The sequence below is a fragment of the Hyaena hyaena genome, unplaced genomic scaffold (genome assembly GCF_003009895.1).
Source record: "Hyaena hyaena isolate Hyena2069 unplaced genomic scaffold, ASM300989v1 scaffold_8, whole genome shotgun sequence".
Lineage (NCBI taxonomy): Eukaryota > Metazoa > Chordata > Mammalia > Carnivora > Hyaenidae > Hyaena > Hyaena hyaena.
Genome location: NW_024080640.1, coordinates 1,336,842 through 1,353,636, shown reverse-complemented (window position 1 = coordinate 1,353,636; position 16,795 = coordinate 1,336,842). Strand labels below are relative to the sequence as shown.

The following is a 16,795-nucleotide window of genomic DNA, read 5'->3' as shown; positions in this document are numbered from 1 at the left end:
AAGTTTCAGTCTACGTTTTCTCTTAAATCTCTGCTTGTCAGACAAAGCGGTAAAGGAATCGCCACATAAAAATCTTTAATAAGGCAGAGAACAAGGTCCCAGATTAAACAAACACGGGAGTCTAGCTGATAGGTAATGTCAGCACAGAATAAAAGTCTGTGAGATTTATATTCGATACACTATATATCACTTCTGTAAGCACTAACAATATACACACCACCCCCAAACCCAGCCTAAATGCCTTGCCATTAGCACTGCCCAAATTTCTACAGAAGCAAATTATAAGCCTCTTTTCCTATCAAGGAAAGTTGAGATGAATGATATTTATACAAGGAATTCTCAGGTTTGGGGCACTTAGGTGACTCAGGCAGTTAAGCATCGGACTCTTGATTTTAGCTCAGATCATGGTCTCACAGTCGAGATCAAGCCCTGCATCAGGCTCTGCGTGGACGTGGAATCTGCTTAAGATTTTCTCTCTCCTTCTGCCCCTCCACCCCCTCCCCCCAAAAAAAATGAATTCTCAGGTTCTGAGGCTGAGCATGAATCCTAAGAACCTTTCCACTGAGGTTACTGAAGCCAGATACAGACACACAGAGCTATCTGACATTAGCAAGTATTACGACTCCCAAGAGCAAAAGTCAAAAGGAAGGGTTTTTAAGGATTTAACAATTAAAAGTTGAGGGGTGACTGGGTGGCTTAGTCAGTTAAGTGTCCAACTCAAGTTTCAGTGCAGGTCATGATCACATGGTTCATGAGGTCAAGCACCACACTGGGCTCCAGGCTGACAGCACGGGACCTGCTTGGGATTCTCTCTCCTTCTCTCTCTACCCCTCCCCCACTCACTCACACACTCTCTTTCAAAATGAAGGAAAGAAAGGAAAGAAAGGAAAGGAAAGGAAAGGAAAGGAAAGGAAAGGAAAGGAAAGGAAAGGAAGGAAGGAAGGAAGGAAGGAAGAAAGAAAGAAAGAAAGAAAGAAAGAAAGAAAGAAAGAAAGAAAGAAAGAAAGAGTTGAGCAGTAAGGTGCCAAAATGTCAGGGGGGTGGAAAGCAGCCCAGTTACAAACAAGGTGTGTGGTCATAAAACCAGCCAATCAGCTGTACACCAAACAGCTTCCAGTTTTCAGGCACAGAGCACTATGAAATGGCTGTTGGCTGACCCACTTCTAAAAATTGAGTTCTGATTGCTCCTTCAAAAGGGAGAAAAATATATTTCCCTGGATGAACTCCTAAAGGAGGCAACAAAACGTGGTGGATAGAATACTGAAATGGGGAATTTGTAAGTCAAGGATCTGACTCTTGCTTATTACTTATCAAATTATAAAATTGATCAACTCACAATTGGGATGATATTCTGAGCAAGTGGACTGTATTTTCTCCAAATGTCAGAAGACTCACCTTTTTTTTTTTTTTTTTTTTCAGTAAGTTCTAGATCAACCACAAATTCCCAAATTCTACCATTCTTCCCCGACATAAAAAGAAGTGAGTGGGGATCCTGGCTGGCTCAGTTAACTGAGTGTCCAACTCTTGATATTTGGCTCAGGTCATAATCCCAGGGTTTTGGGATCAAGTCCTATATTGGGCTCTAAACAAGCATCCAGCCTGCTTAAGATTCATTCTCTGTCCCTCTCTCACTCTGCTGCTCCTTTGAGCACACACACATGCACACACACTCTCTAAGTTAAAAATAAAGAATAAAAATTAAAAAATTAAAAAGGAGAAACCATGACATAGGATAAACATATGGATATAAATTATCTAAGCCACTGTTCCTTTCATTACAATTGGCATTGAAATTTCTTTAAAAGATTAAAAACATTAAACTTTAAGTCATTTAAACCTTTTAAACTGAAAGATGTAAGTAATTCCAAAAATTCTTTCAGCATATATTTATTGATCACCTCCTATGTACCAGGTTTTATTTTAAACACTAGTACATTAGCATGCTACAGTATATCCAGTTTATAATCTGGGTCACTTTTAAAAATAAACTTTCTAAAAACAAAGAATTTTAAATGTCAATTTCCTTGAACATAAACACTTAGACCATTTTAATTGAAGGCTGAGTTTATTTAAAAGAACTCTTAAAGCTGGTCCCTACAGAAATTATCCATGCCTGACATTTCGGTAGTTTCAGTGAGGTCTCTGTCAGAGCAACAGAAGACTGACCAGCTGTTGTGAAACTGCAGTTTTTTAGGTGATAAAATCCTGGAGTGATTGCATTTTGAAGACCATGGGCTTCTATTTGTATTACATTCTTTCTAACCAATAGCATCCATCCAACAATAATGCTTAAGTATATTATATCCTAGTATATTATTTGAATTTTGGGTAAAAAATAAATTTGTATCTTTCTGAAAAGATACGATATAATTCTATAGTTTCCCATACAATCAAGAAGCAGATAGCCCTCTGTCTGGGAGGGTGAAAAGGGTGTCTATCTGCTGGGTAAATCAAATAAAACAATTCTAGGGTCATCCCTAACTCACTTTTCCAAAACCTCTACAGTTAGAATCTTAAGAGGATGGTGTTAGCCATGCCACATACCCTGTTTCCTTATTTCCAGCTACTTACTACCCAAATCAAAAGATTATCTAAAGCAGCTCAGTAGGAAGTTCATTCCATCAAAGAATCACAGAATTTAATCGAAGATTGTAAAAAAACAAAAAAAAACAAAAAACAAACAAAAAACAAATCTGCTCCCAAAGTAACTCCCAAAATGGCTGCTTTATGGAAAATATCCTACCAATCCTTTCAATGTCTGATTTCTGTTCAAACTCCATTCCACAATCGTACTCTCCTCTCCCTCCTAATCCAAGAAAGATCAGAACACCTAATGTCCCATGAGCCATCTGGCCCAGCTGAACAACAGACATATGTGTGCTACTAAGTATACACTCTGTGCCAGAGCCAAGTGCTTTACATATACTATCTCCTTCAACTCTCTCAATAGCTTACAAACGAAACTAGAACTTACAAAAGTTAAAATTTAAATAAGGGTACATGGTAACAGAAGCCAGAATTCTAACCCACATCTACACAACTCCAAAGCCTGCATTCTTTCCATTCCATTACAAAACAAGTGGCTTGCAAAACCCCACAAGCCCCAAACAACTCTTCTTTTCTTAAAAAGCCCCAGGAGAAGAAAAGCCACAAGATGGATAAAGGAAACAGAAGATGCAACAGGAAATCTATAGGAATTCAATTAGCACTCTGACCTAGAAGCACAGAGCCACGGAGTTGCACAGGTTGATGGCCTAACTGTAAGGAAGAATGCCAGGGTGTGCAACACACACCTAAATCAGGCCAGGAGAGCAGGCACAGGAGTAAACAAGGAGCAGGAATCGGGGGTCAATCCCCTGCACCTAAGCACCATGAGCTCTGGTACTCAAAGGACTTCCAATTATAACCACAGCCAACTGTCCTAGAACTCCCACCACTAGAACTCACACGGGTCTTCTACAAGATAAAACCAGATCTTTGGAGAAACTTTAGACTTAGAAAGGAGTCCTTTTCTCCTTGCTAACTCACCTTTTCCAAGGTAGATCATGCCATACTCTCGCCCCTGGGGAGTCTTGTTTTCTATCGTGAAACAGACTTCCTTCCCAATCAGCTTCTTCCGAAGGAACTCTCGGGCAGGAAATGCCCAGGGCTGAAAGACAAAACAAATGTGTCATGTAAGAACTGCCTAGTTCCCAACCAGAATCAGCATTCAGGCAACTTCATTCCTTCAATACCCTGACCCTACACTAAGCCCTGAGGGGAACATATAAATGAAACGCACACAACACAGATCACACATTTAGGGGGCTCATAAAAAAGGAAGATCTAGCACTTGATTTAACTAGCACAGGCCCTGAAAACAGGCTTCACAGCTTCCCAGATACTGGCAGTAGTACTTTCTCCTCCATCACTTTCTATTCAGATCTACTTCTACATGAAGTTTACTTCATGAATAATAACTGCCAATAATTTTACAGCACTTGCCATGAGCCAGCCACTACTCTAAATGCTTTATATTTATCAACCCACTCCTGAATGGGAAGTCCAGGCTCCAGGAACTCACCTAGTCAAAGGGAAAACATAAATAACTACTACCTCCATTTGTTTGTCTCTTTCCAGTTTGCAAAGTGCTTTCACAAATTATTAAACTAGCCTGAAACCAGCTCAAGGCACAACTGTCAGTAAGGGCAAGGTTCTAGTGCTCTTATTTCCCAGAGTGAGTCTCCAGCTCAAGAAAGAACCTAGCTTGCACGCCTGGGTGGCTCAGTAGGTTAAGCATCCAACTTTGGCTCAGATCATGATCTCACGGTTCATGGGTTCAAGCCCCACATCGGGCTCTGTGCTGACAGCTTGGAGCCTGCAGCCTGCTTCAGATTCTGTATCTCCCTCTGTCTCTGCCCCTCGCTCGCTCTCGCTCTCTCTCTCTCAAAACTAAACATTAAAAAAAAGAAAAAGAAATAGAGCCTTGCTTGTGTCATTCCCCCTACCTTTTTTAAGAACAGAGTTGAGAAGGGCAAGATCTATTCTCCCCAAAATGTCTCCTTTTCCTGCTGTAGTCTGAGGATGTGGCAGTGGGACCCAGGTCCCATAATCTTATGGAAGACACCAGTACAGGCCCTGGTAAGGGGACATCTTGACAATGGTGGTTCTTTCCTCTCCCCGTGTAAGGTCCGGACACAAGGGGTGAACCACGTATCTCCACAATGCAAAGGAGTCTCTATGTGACCCCCAGATCCCCATGCCATCACTTCTAGGATGGTACGAAGGGAGCTGTCTCCTCTGAAGTAGTCCTGTGTCAGTAGCCACCTGCACTTCAATTTATAGTCTAGACCTAGCTCAGTGCCCCCAGGTTCCCTCAGAACAAAAATGAGGAAGGAGGGCATAAGAGTTCAGGGAATATATGATATGCAGGAGCTCATGTACAGAAAAAATGCAAAGTGCAACAAGGAAAAGTGTACACAATATGTGTACAACTGTCTGTTATAATCACCTGGAGCCACAGGGCTGGGGCTACACATAGTAAAGACAAACAGTACATCACTGGCCTGGAAAGGAAGCCTCTGCTAACCTTTTCAGGCCATTAAGATTATTCCATGGAGTTATCCAACAAGCTTTTCTAAAAGAAAATGCCCATATGACTTCCCAGAAACCAGAAGTCAATCAAAAAATGGCAGTTCACCAACCCACTGGACTGGTAGCCACAAAACTAGTACTGTTATATAACATCAGTTGTGAGCGCTTCTAGAAGAATCGATCCTGTGTAAGTGCTCTCAAAGACAGAAAAACAAGCTTATCCTCACTCATCTAATGCTCTCTCCTCAAAGCACCCAAGAGCAAAAGAGCCCATCACTCAATGGTCATATAAAGTTCACAGTACTTTCATGTCCCATCTCTACCCCCTAAAAATGAAAACAGCCACTTCTCACCAAAAAGAGTCTTATAATTGAAAAATGAGCCCAATTATCAGCTACATCACAAAAACCATACTGAACAAACTAGCACAGCCTCCTCCACTTTTATTACCTTAATGATCCACTTAACTCTAAAAACATCCTCAGCTACAGGTCTGCTGTTCAGGATTCGGTTTTGAGTAGCACTAATATCTAAAATTCAGTAAGATGCAGTTTTCCTAAATACTTGGATAAGCTCTGACACAACAAGTACTCTTAAAGGAATTTGATTAAAAACTCATTTATCAAGGGTCAGTTCACAAGGAACTATCTAGCACCTATGAGTAAACCTCCAATTTCTACCAACTAAACAAAATTACTAAAAGCTTTTAAGACTTGCTGAAGGAGCACCCTTCTCAGGACCTCATGTTTTACAGTTGGTCAGTCTCTGGGCAATAAGAGAAAGCTATACTCTTGGTCTTGGAAAGGACATCTACCTAATCCTATTAAGAAAACTAATCTAATTTCTGTAATCATGCTTTCTTGAACCAGCCTTCTCAAGTTGTGTTCCATCTCGGGTCGGGCAAATTCACTAACTGCACAAGAGTTCACCTATGAAGAGAGGCAACTGAGGGACCCATGAGAGCAACTGACCAAACCACTCTTCACAAGGGCAATGAAGCATCCCAGGACAAATCTCTGTGCAGGTGTCCATACAGAGGACAGCTAGTCTGCTGGAGAGGGCTATCCCAACACAGCCTCCCAGAACAACTCTAGGAGTCAAGTATGGGAAAGTTGCCCAAAGCATTTATCAAGGAAGCTCCAGAATGGCCTAATAAGAAGAACAACTGTGGTCTGTTCGTGATGTCTCCGAGCTCAATCTAAGAATCAAATGGCTACTAAGTAGTTGAGATGCAAAATTCCCTCTTCCCTTTAGAATGCCCAACAGCTGGCCACCTAGCAGCTTGCACCCTGCTCCCTGGCTCAGACAAGGTCTGAGGTCTACCGCAATGAAATGAGTTTTTTAATTCCAATCTTTTCTTTGAACCAGACAGACTCCTGAATTATTGTGCCAGTGTAAATCCTTACAACTGGCTACTTTTGTTCATGGCCCAGTGCTCAGTGCCTTGTCCCACCTTCTCATCACCCCACCGGCTGTGCCACACGTCTATGTAACTAATCCCTCAAGGCCCTGCGATCCAACCACCCTAATTCTCAAAAGCTCCACTGACAGTAGGACTGTTAACATTCATTTCTGTATTTCACATGAAACCAACACAGAGCTTCACACATAATGGAACTCAATAAATCTGTGGGAAATAAATATGTAATTCCCACAATGCTCATCAATGCAGTATCTAGGCTGCCTAGAGTAGCTAGGCAACACAGGAGCTTAGCCTGCAACAGAGCAGAGAGGCCTGGGAACATACAGTGGAGCCGTTTTTACTGCCACAAGACTTAGGAGAGCTGAGCCTCTTTAAAAGAAGATGTGATGATGGAAGGCAGAGAATAATCAACTAAATGATACTTGGGACAGTGATACAAAGGGAAGCAAATGAGCAATACCATCCTGGACTCTTCCTGAATGTGGAAAACATGGACAGCATGCTCCCAAACAGCGAAAAGCCAGAGAGAAAGGGTAATGCCACATTCCACAATCCACTAATCCCCAAAAAGGAAATGCTGTTTTTTTACCCTAATTATTCACATGTTGATTCACCGTGTATCAGTTTTGTTGTTGTGCGCTGACTGGGCACAAGAAGAGAGTTGAGAAATAAGGTCCCTCCCCTCGATGAACTTACAATGTTGCAGAGAAAGACATGTAAGCAAGGAATGAGTGTGAGAATAAAATTGAGCAAGGGAATAAATGAAATTTTGTTTCAAAAAGACCTGGGAGCCTCTGGAGAACGAGTCAGAGAGGAGGGGAATGAAGGAAGAAGCACCATTATTTCAGCATTCCTAGCACACTATCAGAGTGGAACAAAGAACAACAGGAGTAGTAATGAAGTTTTGAGGATGGAGAAAAGAGATCTTAAAGGAGGGAGACTCTCTAGGTCTTGATAAAGGCCTGGACGTCACAGGGCAAGAACAGAAAGGGAGATCAGGTCTCTGACTTGGGATATCAGTTGGCATCACTGGTCACTTGAGCCAGAGCAGCTTCAAAAGCATAGGAGAGGGAGAAAACCAGATCACAGCAGGGAAAAGAGAGACTAGGGTATTAGGACAGAGAAGTGACTGTGGCTGAGGAAGGGTGACATCTGTAGCCATCAAATACTTTATGTCCCAGGGACATTTGAAGAGTTACCAGGAGAAACTTAGTGAGACTGGGTTGCTCTGGAAGAGAGAGGGCTGGGATCAGATCACGGAATATTCTCTCAGCTAGAAGAGTTCCTGTAAGATTTTATTGTACTGTTACATAGGAAATATTTTAGAACAAGTTCCAACTGGCCTTGTGTTTCTCTGCCCTAGATTCCCATCCACAAAACAGGAAATTAAAACCCAACGCTTCTTTCTTAGAGACTACATTGCTTCTTTCTTCTGGGACAATGAACTTGATCAGCCCTAGCCAGCCAGGGTCATCGCTTCTCCTCACAGGAGCACTCAAGCTATTACACAACATACAACTGAAAGGTAAAGAACTATTGAAAAAGTTGCACAACTGAAAGGTAAAGGACTATTGAAAAAGTTGGTCAAGAAAAGCACTTAGCCATGCAAAATTTGAAAAGTGCTGTGACAGAGTCAATCTTCCGGGCTTCAGTCTAACAGTACCAGGAGTATTTATAACAAAAATTAACAAATAGCAGTACAGATTACAAGTAACATTTATCAAGTACATTACAGACCTGTGCTAAGTGAAGTGCTTCACATGATCTTGTTTAAGCCTCACAAACAATGTCTACACTATTCCCAATAGTTATGGTCACTGATGGAGGACCAATGAAAACGAATTTCTTTGATCTCCTCTGTCATTATCCAAGAATCTAACTGGATTACTGTTGACAGCAGAACCATGGGTAAGCTGTCTCTATTTTCTATAATATTGCTTCACTACTGTAATTCAAACAAAATGCCTCTTTTATTAAAGATTCTTTAAAACTACATTTTTTCCTTAAACAGAAGATCCACCATGAACCGCCTTTTCTTTACTTTCATGTCAGGAAACAGCAGAGAAAACTGAGCTACCAACTTGCCCAAAATCATCAAGTTGGGGAAAGGACAAGTAATTAGAATCCAGAAATTTCACTTCTAATGATCGCCAAAGCACTACTTAAGAGACAAGAACTGAGGTTTCAAAGTATAGGAGCCAAGAAGACTAGATCACGCCAAATTTGGACTCACTGCAGCTGCTGGGAGATGGAAGAACTGAAGGTGTCCAAGGTAGACCACAAACAGTGGTACAGTGACCGGGCAAAGGAGGGGATGGCGGGACAAGCTCAGAAGTCTCTCAGCTCACCAAACACAATGCTTCTTGACTACTGAGCCAGAAGCCACCTGAACAACCAATTAAAAACTCCCTCCCTTAACAATGCACATTTACACAAAACTTTGAGAACAATTTCAAGGGGTTCACAGATGGAACCTGTAATAAAGCACAGGCATTCAATACACTACCATTTATGGAAGGGAGAATGTCTGCTTGGACAGGTGATAAATATCTCTGGAAGGAGACACAAGAAACTAATGACATCAGTAGTCCCTGGAGAGAACTGGATTTTTCACTCTACATCCTTCTGAATTTTGAACATGAAGAACTCAAACATAAATTAATAAAAGAACTCTGCCATAACCAAGGGCAGCCTCCAATGGCTAAGAGACCATTGGAGGAAATATCCCAACCTATGCTCCAAGAGAAGGAGTGAGAATGCCAACAAGCATGCAGAGTCAGCGAGCCTATGGGAAAAGGCAGGAGAGACAGGCCGGGACCGGGATTCACTGCTAGCGGTGGGGAGCTGAGAGCAAGTAAACTCTGCCAGCCACCATGGCTGCGACCAGAGTCATCATTCCTGCAAAAACACTCAAAATGTGGGAAAAGAAAGTATGAACGTGCACCAGTCGCAGAGATTAGGCTAGAACCTGGGTCCACAGCCTCAGGGAAGTCTCTGGAAGCACCTACCTCATCCGGCGTATCTTTTGCATCAGGTTGTGTGGCAGCTGCCCGGCGGGCAAGATTTCCAGCTCGAATGTTGCTAAGGTTGATCTGCCTCTCAGGAGGAGGCCCGCCACGGGGCTGTCCCCGGACAATGATGGCACATCCTGAGAGGACCTAAGGAGGGGAAGAAAGAGAGAAAATCAGTGGTCTAGAGTAATCTCACCATAAAGTGAAGTGTTCACTCACTGTATCCCCAACATACTTGGCAACTTGGAGGCATTCAAATAAACAAATGGGATTGTTTTTAATTATATTATGCGAAATACCCACAGAAACGCTGGGCTACATTCTGAAATGACAGACCCAGAAATAGTAGTACGAATTAAACAAACAACAGAAAAGTTAAAAACAACATAAAAGAAACAGACTGTTCGGGATAAAGAGGCATGTGAGACATGGAGATGAAGGACCTCTGTAACTTCATGCCAGCAAGCACCACCACCCATGTCCTTTTTCAATTAGTAAGAAGTTAACATCTCCACCCACACATCACATTCAGGAAGAAGCAAGCAATGGAAGGCCTAAGAAAAGGAGAAGCAGAAGGAAGAAGCCCCTACACTTCATCCACAAGGAGCCAAGTACACCCAATGCTACACGTCCCTTGTGGACAGCACTCAGTTTAGGCCAAGGGAGACACACAAAGTGATCTAGAAAATCCATGCTCTCTAGGATTAAAACCTTGGAGCTCTAAGAGGCACTTTATAGCTCCCAAGCACAGTAGCTCCTTTTTTCTCTCTAATCAAAGACACCAGGCATAGAACCCACTTGCAAAAGAGCTCTGAAGCTCACTGGGATTTAACTTAAAATATATGCAGGGGAGAAGTAGGGAGGATTTCAAGTGGGAGAACAGAAGAAAAGGCTTATAGAAAAAAATGACAAACGTCACCCAAGCTATTCAAGTTGTCTTTGCTCAGCAAGGCACAATTTAATGAACAGATGGACTCGAGCACTGGCTTCACTAGATCTGAAAGACTCCCAATCTCACACTTCAGAAAAAGAAATAGCTGCTGAAAAATTAGTAGATAGGTTGGAGAGTTCTGCCCAACATAGAGCCCTTCGGTACACAACACCGCAGAGGTCTCTGTAAAGGAACGACGCTTGGAAAGAAAGCCACCCCATATACATTTGCTTGGCTGACATTTCTCCCTCATCTCTCCACTTTAATTCCTTAAGTTATGGAATATTAATATAAATACAGAAGCACATTTAAGCACATATGTACACTTTAAAAAAAAATGAGCAAACTGAGTAACCACCACCCAAGTAAAGAACTAGAACATGCTAGATCCTAAGCTCCCTTTTGCGCCCCACTCTGCTTGTAGTCCCTTCCCCTGCCACCATTACGACAACCCCTCCCTTACTTTCCTGTACAGTTTTACCATCTACGTATACATCTCTACACAATTTAGCTTCATTTTTCCTATTTCTGAACTCTCTATAAAGTGAATCTACGTGTGCGCCCATATGTCACTTTGCTTCTTTTGCCTTTTGCTTTTTGTTTGTTTTGGGTTTTTGTTGTTGATGTTGTTTTGGTGAAATTCATGTTGATGTAAAACACCTGTTTATTCATTTTCATGGCTATATATTTCACTGCACAAATATAACACATTTATACACTCTACTACCTTCTTACAGAAACTGTCCAACAAATATACACATTCCAATTTAAAAAAAAAATAGCATTTTGATTAATGCCTCAGTATCATCAATACCTGAAGCACCTTGATCTAAACGGCTCTTCCTTGGCTACGCTAGGACACATATAATAAATGATGGTCTTCTTTATAGATGACAAATCATGCTCTCCATTTATATCGTTTCTGATCAAGTGTTATCAGTAATTAAACTATAGCTTCCAACCAATCAGTCTTTCTAAGAAACTGCCTCTCCTGAGAATCCATGCCCTGGGCATCATCCCTGGGAACCGACAAAAAAAAAAAAAAGCCCTCAAAGTGAAGCCAGGAAAGAACAGGTATACTAGAGCACAGGATATCTGGGGTTCCTGAAATGAGAGGCACCAAAGGAAATAAAGAGTCTGGATCTGATTCATTCATAGTCAATTCGTCACAATCAGAATAGCACATTGCAGAGTACCTGCACTTGAAATCACTGACGCACAAATTCCAAATGGTGCTGAGGAGAGCCAAACTACACCCAGCACACAAACCAGAGCATCTGTCCCCAATGCCTGCTCCTCAGTTTTAGTCAACTTTTCTCAAAAAGTAATTAAGCACTCCCAGGAGACCCAGTGCTTCTCAGTAAGCCCAGCTGGAAAAGCTAAGGCCCATTTACAAGAAAACCCACCTTGGTTGATCAAGATAAACCCTGATGAGTAAGCAATGATCTAGGCTAGGAAAAAAAGTCCTGATTTCTCAAGTCTGACCAAAAACAAAGCAAAACAAAAACACCCCCCAAAACAAAACAAAAAAACAAAAAAACACCACACTGAAAAGCTCAAGAATAGAATGACTATGAGAACAACCCCCCTTTGTCCCCTAAATATCAGAAAGGTGCTATCTCTAATACCTCTACTTAGTAACCTAGGTCCCTGGGAGACAGTGGGTCTGTAACTATTACCGTGGCCCCATTAAGGGCTTTAGCAAACAACTTAGGCATAGGAATTTTGCAAAACTTCCTTTGTACCTCTTCCCCTCTCCCTGAATGCTATTCTGAAGACTGCTGTCAGAACATCTTTACATTATTGCACCAAATATGCCATTCAGACAACAGTCAATGCTTGGATAAATATTAGAGAGAGAAGGCTTTTTTTACTTTAGAGGTTGCCTGACACCTTTTATACTATTGAGTATACAAATTTCACACAGCAGGCACCAATTCAACCTAATAAGCAACAAGAATAGATATTCATCGCAGCAGACACTGCCATTCCTATTCCCCCAGGAGGAAAGGGCTGACATGTATACATCTCTCCCATAAAACTGGCTCCCCCTCATTCAGGCATGGCCTTGGTAGAGAAGTAGGAAAAGACCATCTGCAGACCATTAAGAAAGAAGAGACCTATCAATAAGAGAAGAACTAGTTTCCTTCCTACTATTTATAGAACTGAAATAGTTCAACATACTACACCTCCTTCTTGCTATCTCCACTTCACCTTCTAAGGGTTCTTAAACTCCTTCCACCTGCTTCAGGTGCCAATAGTCTTCACTCAATAAAAATATATTAATGGGCTTCTATTATCCAAGGTTCCCCACCAAATAAAGCCAAGGAGAAGTAGCTCCATTAGAAAAAAATTAAAAAGACCAAAGTTTATATATCAAATTTAACTTGTATCTCCTATAGCACCAAAACAGGTCATTTTTCCCCCGTGAAAGACCTGACATCTATGTGGATAATTTTTTAAATTTTATTCATTGATTGATTCATTTATTCATTTATTAATTCAATCCAAATCTGAGTGCCTACTATGTGCCAGGTATTATTCCAGGCTACTGGCATACTCAGTGAAATAAAATGGGACAAAAAAAAAAAAAAATCTGCTCTTCAGCACTCTCAACAATAGCCAAAACATGGAAAGAGCCTAAGTGTCCATCAACGGATGAATGGATCAAGAAGATGTGGTTTATCTATACCATGGAATACTATGTGGCAATGAGAAAAAATGAAATCTGGCCATGTGTAGCAACATGGATGGACCTTGAGGGTTTTATGCTGAGGGAAATAAGTCAGGCAGAGAAGGACAAATATCATATGTTTGCACATATAGGAGGATTAGGAGGAACTTAACAGAGGACCAAGGGGGAGAAGAAGGGGGGAAATGGTGGGGGAAAGGGAGAGAGGCAAACCATGAGAGACTCTTGAATGCTGACAAAAACTGAGAACTGATGGATGTAGGGGGGTGGGGGGATGGGCATGGAGGAGGGCACTCATGGGGATGAGCACTGGGTGTTATGTGGAAACTAATTTGACAATAAGCTATTTGTAAAAAAAATAAATAAATAAATAATTAAATTAAATTTTAAAAAAAGGTAAAAAAAATCTGCTCTTAGCGAGCTGACATTCTAGTAGGGGAAGACAAACAATATAAACATAACAAGTAAATAAAATACACTTGTTTATCAGAATTTTAGTCTCAGAAGAATAATGTTAAGATTGAGAGGAAACTGTCATGGATAATTGTTCTGCCAAAGCTGTACTGATTCATGTTGCAAACTTTCATGGATGCAGTAATTATCCTTAATTGCTAATTTATAGGGCATAGAAAGCAAATCATATGGTAACTGCTTTATTCAATTATATTAATAAAATGACATATTCTAGAAAAATGATCTTAGCCCTACCTGATACAGCAAGAGGTTTGTGAAAACAGCTGTCACAATGAATCAGTTTGATTGAGGTTATGGATTAGACATTTCTCAGCTCTGCCAATAAAGGCTGCAAAGGGCCGTGGCGTGATTCAGAGGACCTGGCTTCAGGGCACAAGTTGGACAGTGACAAAGGCTGAGACAAGTCAGCTGAGAAGGAAAATGGGAACTCAAACTGTTCAAACCCACATACAGGTTTATTGGGAGATTTACCTAAAGTCAAACACTTTATGGGCAGCCACTAACATGTTGCCCCGCAAAAGAACACCACATTAAAGCTTCACTACATCCTGACAGACAATCTGGTGTAGGTAATTCTTAAACCCCCAGACCACAGACATTAGGAGATAGAAAACTTATATAAAACCCTAGTCATGCTATACCTAGCATGTATAAGAATAAAGAAGGCGATGGTATAGAAATCCATTTAAGTATACCACTAAAGCCAGTATTTTTTCTACAGTACCAAGAATAAAAATCATCTTGGCCTGAGAATGGAATCTTATTAGCTGAGAACATCTCATTAAGCTCTGCAAGAAGAACTAGCTTAACAGATATATCTGCCTGTTAAGATTCAAGAGAAATTTCTTAGCAATACCTGCCAATATGAAGACCTAGTATAAAGAATAAGGGCAGTCACCTGATGAACACTAACATGTTACTAAAAGGCCTTAAAATAACCCATATGTCTACACCCAAATGACTTTCAAAAAGCTTGCCATGATAATTCAGTTAGAAAAGAATCTTTCCAACAAAAATGGGCTGGAAAACCAAATATCCACATGCAAAAGAATGAAGTTGGACTTCTACTTCATATCACATACAAAACTTAGCTCAGAAAGTATCCAACTTTAAGGGTTAAACTATAAAACTCTTAGAAGAAAATACAGGTATAAATCTTCATGACCTTACATTAGGCAATGGTTTCTAAGATATGATGCCATCTTACAAAGCACAGGTAACCAAAAACAAGATAAACTGGCTGACAAAATTTAAAACACAGTGACTCAGGGGCACCTGGGTGGCTCAGTCCTTTAAGTGTCCAACTCTTGATCTCGGCTCAGATCAAGATCCCAGGGTCATGGGATCGAGCCCCACACTGAGCTCTGCACTGAGCATGATGAAGCCTGCTTGAGATTCTCTCGCTCGCTCTCTCTCCACCCCCACCACTCCTACTACCCATCTCCACTGCTATGCTAAAAAAAACAAGCAAAAAACAGTGACTCAATGGACACTGTGAAGACAGTGAAAAGACAATATTTACAAAACATATTTGATAAGGGTCTAGTATCTATACTAAGGAAATATTGTACTTCAATTTTAAAAACGATGCAATTAAAAGTGGGAAAGGGGTGCCTGGGTGGCTCAGTCGGTTAAGTATAGGGCTCTTGTTTTCAGCTCATGTCATGATCTCACAGTTCATGAGAGCCCCGTATCAGGCTCCATGTAGAGCCTGCTTGGAGTTCTCTCTCTCCCTTTCTTTCTGCCCCACCCCTGCTCGTTCTCTCTCTCTCAAAGTAAATAAACTTTTTAAACAATAGGTAAAAGATATGAATACATTTATCCAAAGAAGATATACGAATGGCCAATAAGTACATGAAAATGCAAATCCAAGCCACAATGACATACCAATTCACAGCTACTATGATAGCTTTAATCAATTAGACAGACAATAAAAAGTGTTGGCTAGGATGTGGAGAAATTAGGTCCCTCATACGTTTTTTTGTTGATACAGTCATTTTGGAAAACAGTCTGGCAGTCCCTTAAAAGTTAAAGCATTATCAGAGGACCCAGCAAATCCACTCCTAGGTATATACCAAGAGAATAAAATATGTCCACACAAAAAAACCTGTACACAAATGTTCATTACAATATTGTTCATAATAGCCAGAAAGAGTGGAAAGCAACCCAAATGTCCATCAAGTGATGAATGAATAAAATGTGGCCTATCCATAAAATGAAGAGATAAAAATTTCTCCATTATCTAGAAATAAGAAATGAAGTACTGATTGATACTGCAACATGAGTAAACCTTGAAAACATTAAAGTGAAAGAAGTCAGACAGAAAAAGCTACACACTTAATGATTCCATTCATATGAAACGTCCAGAATAGGCAAATCCCTAGACAGAAAGTAGATTAGTGGTTCCCAAAGACTGAAGGGGAGGGAGCTGATGAGTACAGGGTTTCCTTCTCTTTTCAGCAATGATGAAAGTGTTCTAGAATTAGACAATGGTGAGCGCTGTAAAAATACAGTAAAAGCCACTGAATTGTATGCTTTAAAAGGATGAATTTTATAATATGTGAATTTATTTCTATAAATTTTTTTAACATCCAACATGGAAGTACAAAAACTTGAGGATAAAAAACATATACTTCGCTACGGAGGATTTTCATATCTCACAGGAAGGGTAGGTGCTTAGCTGAACAACCGTAACAAAAAATGTTTTAAAAAAGACAGTTGACTCAGTATCAAAAGTCAGGCATGGTGACTCACCAAAGAATGGAGGGCTACCATAAACTTTTCAGTCCACTAGAAATAACAAGGTAGAAGTAACAGGAAGAAGAACTTCAGCGAAATCTACAAAGCTCAAAAATGATGAAAATGACTGAAAACAATATAAGCTTTTTCTCACAACACAGCAAGGAGAATGAACTCCGTTGCCTCTGTGGCACAGAAAGAAGAACGAGTAAAGTCACTGGGCTGAAAGAGCCACAGTGCCATCTGGAAGCTTGTTAACTGCCACAGGCCAGGCGGCACGTGCAGGGGCTGTATGTCAGAGTGACAAAGAAGCAGGCCAGGGACCCTTCCCTGGACAAGAAATTTTCTCTACCTGAAAGTACCATCAGGGGATGGAAAAGGAGCTGTTGTGGATGAGGTAGGAAAACTCTTATTAAATACACATTCATGAAGCAAAAAACTATTAAAAAAAA

At 40.8% G+C, this 16,795-nt stretch overlaps 1 protein-coding gene across 1 annotated transcript in view; it reads right to left on the bottom strand.

Moving 5' to 3' along the window:
• SND1 (staphylococcal nuclease and tudor domain containing 1) overlaps window positions 1–16,795 on the bottom strand; it is a 409,429-nt gene that overhangs the window by 371,225 nt on the left and 21,409 nt on the right. The window contains exons 2-3 of the mRNA XM_039243180.1: window positions 9,505–9,654; window positions 3,529–3,649 (exon numbers count right to left, since the gene is read on the bottom strand). Of these exons, the coding sequence (XP_039099111.1) occupies window positions 3,529–3,649; window positions 9,505–9,654 (271 nt within the window). The remainder of the gene's footprint in view (window positions 1–3,528; window positions 3,650–9,504; window positions 9,655–16,795) is intronic.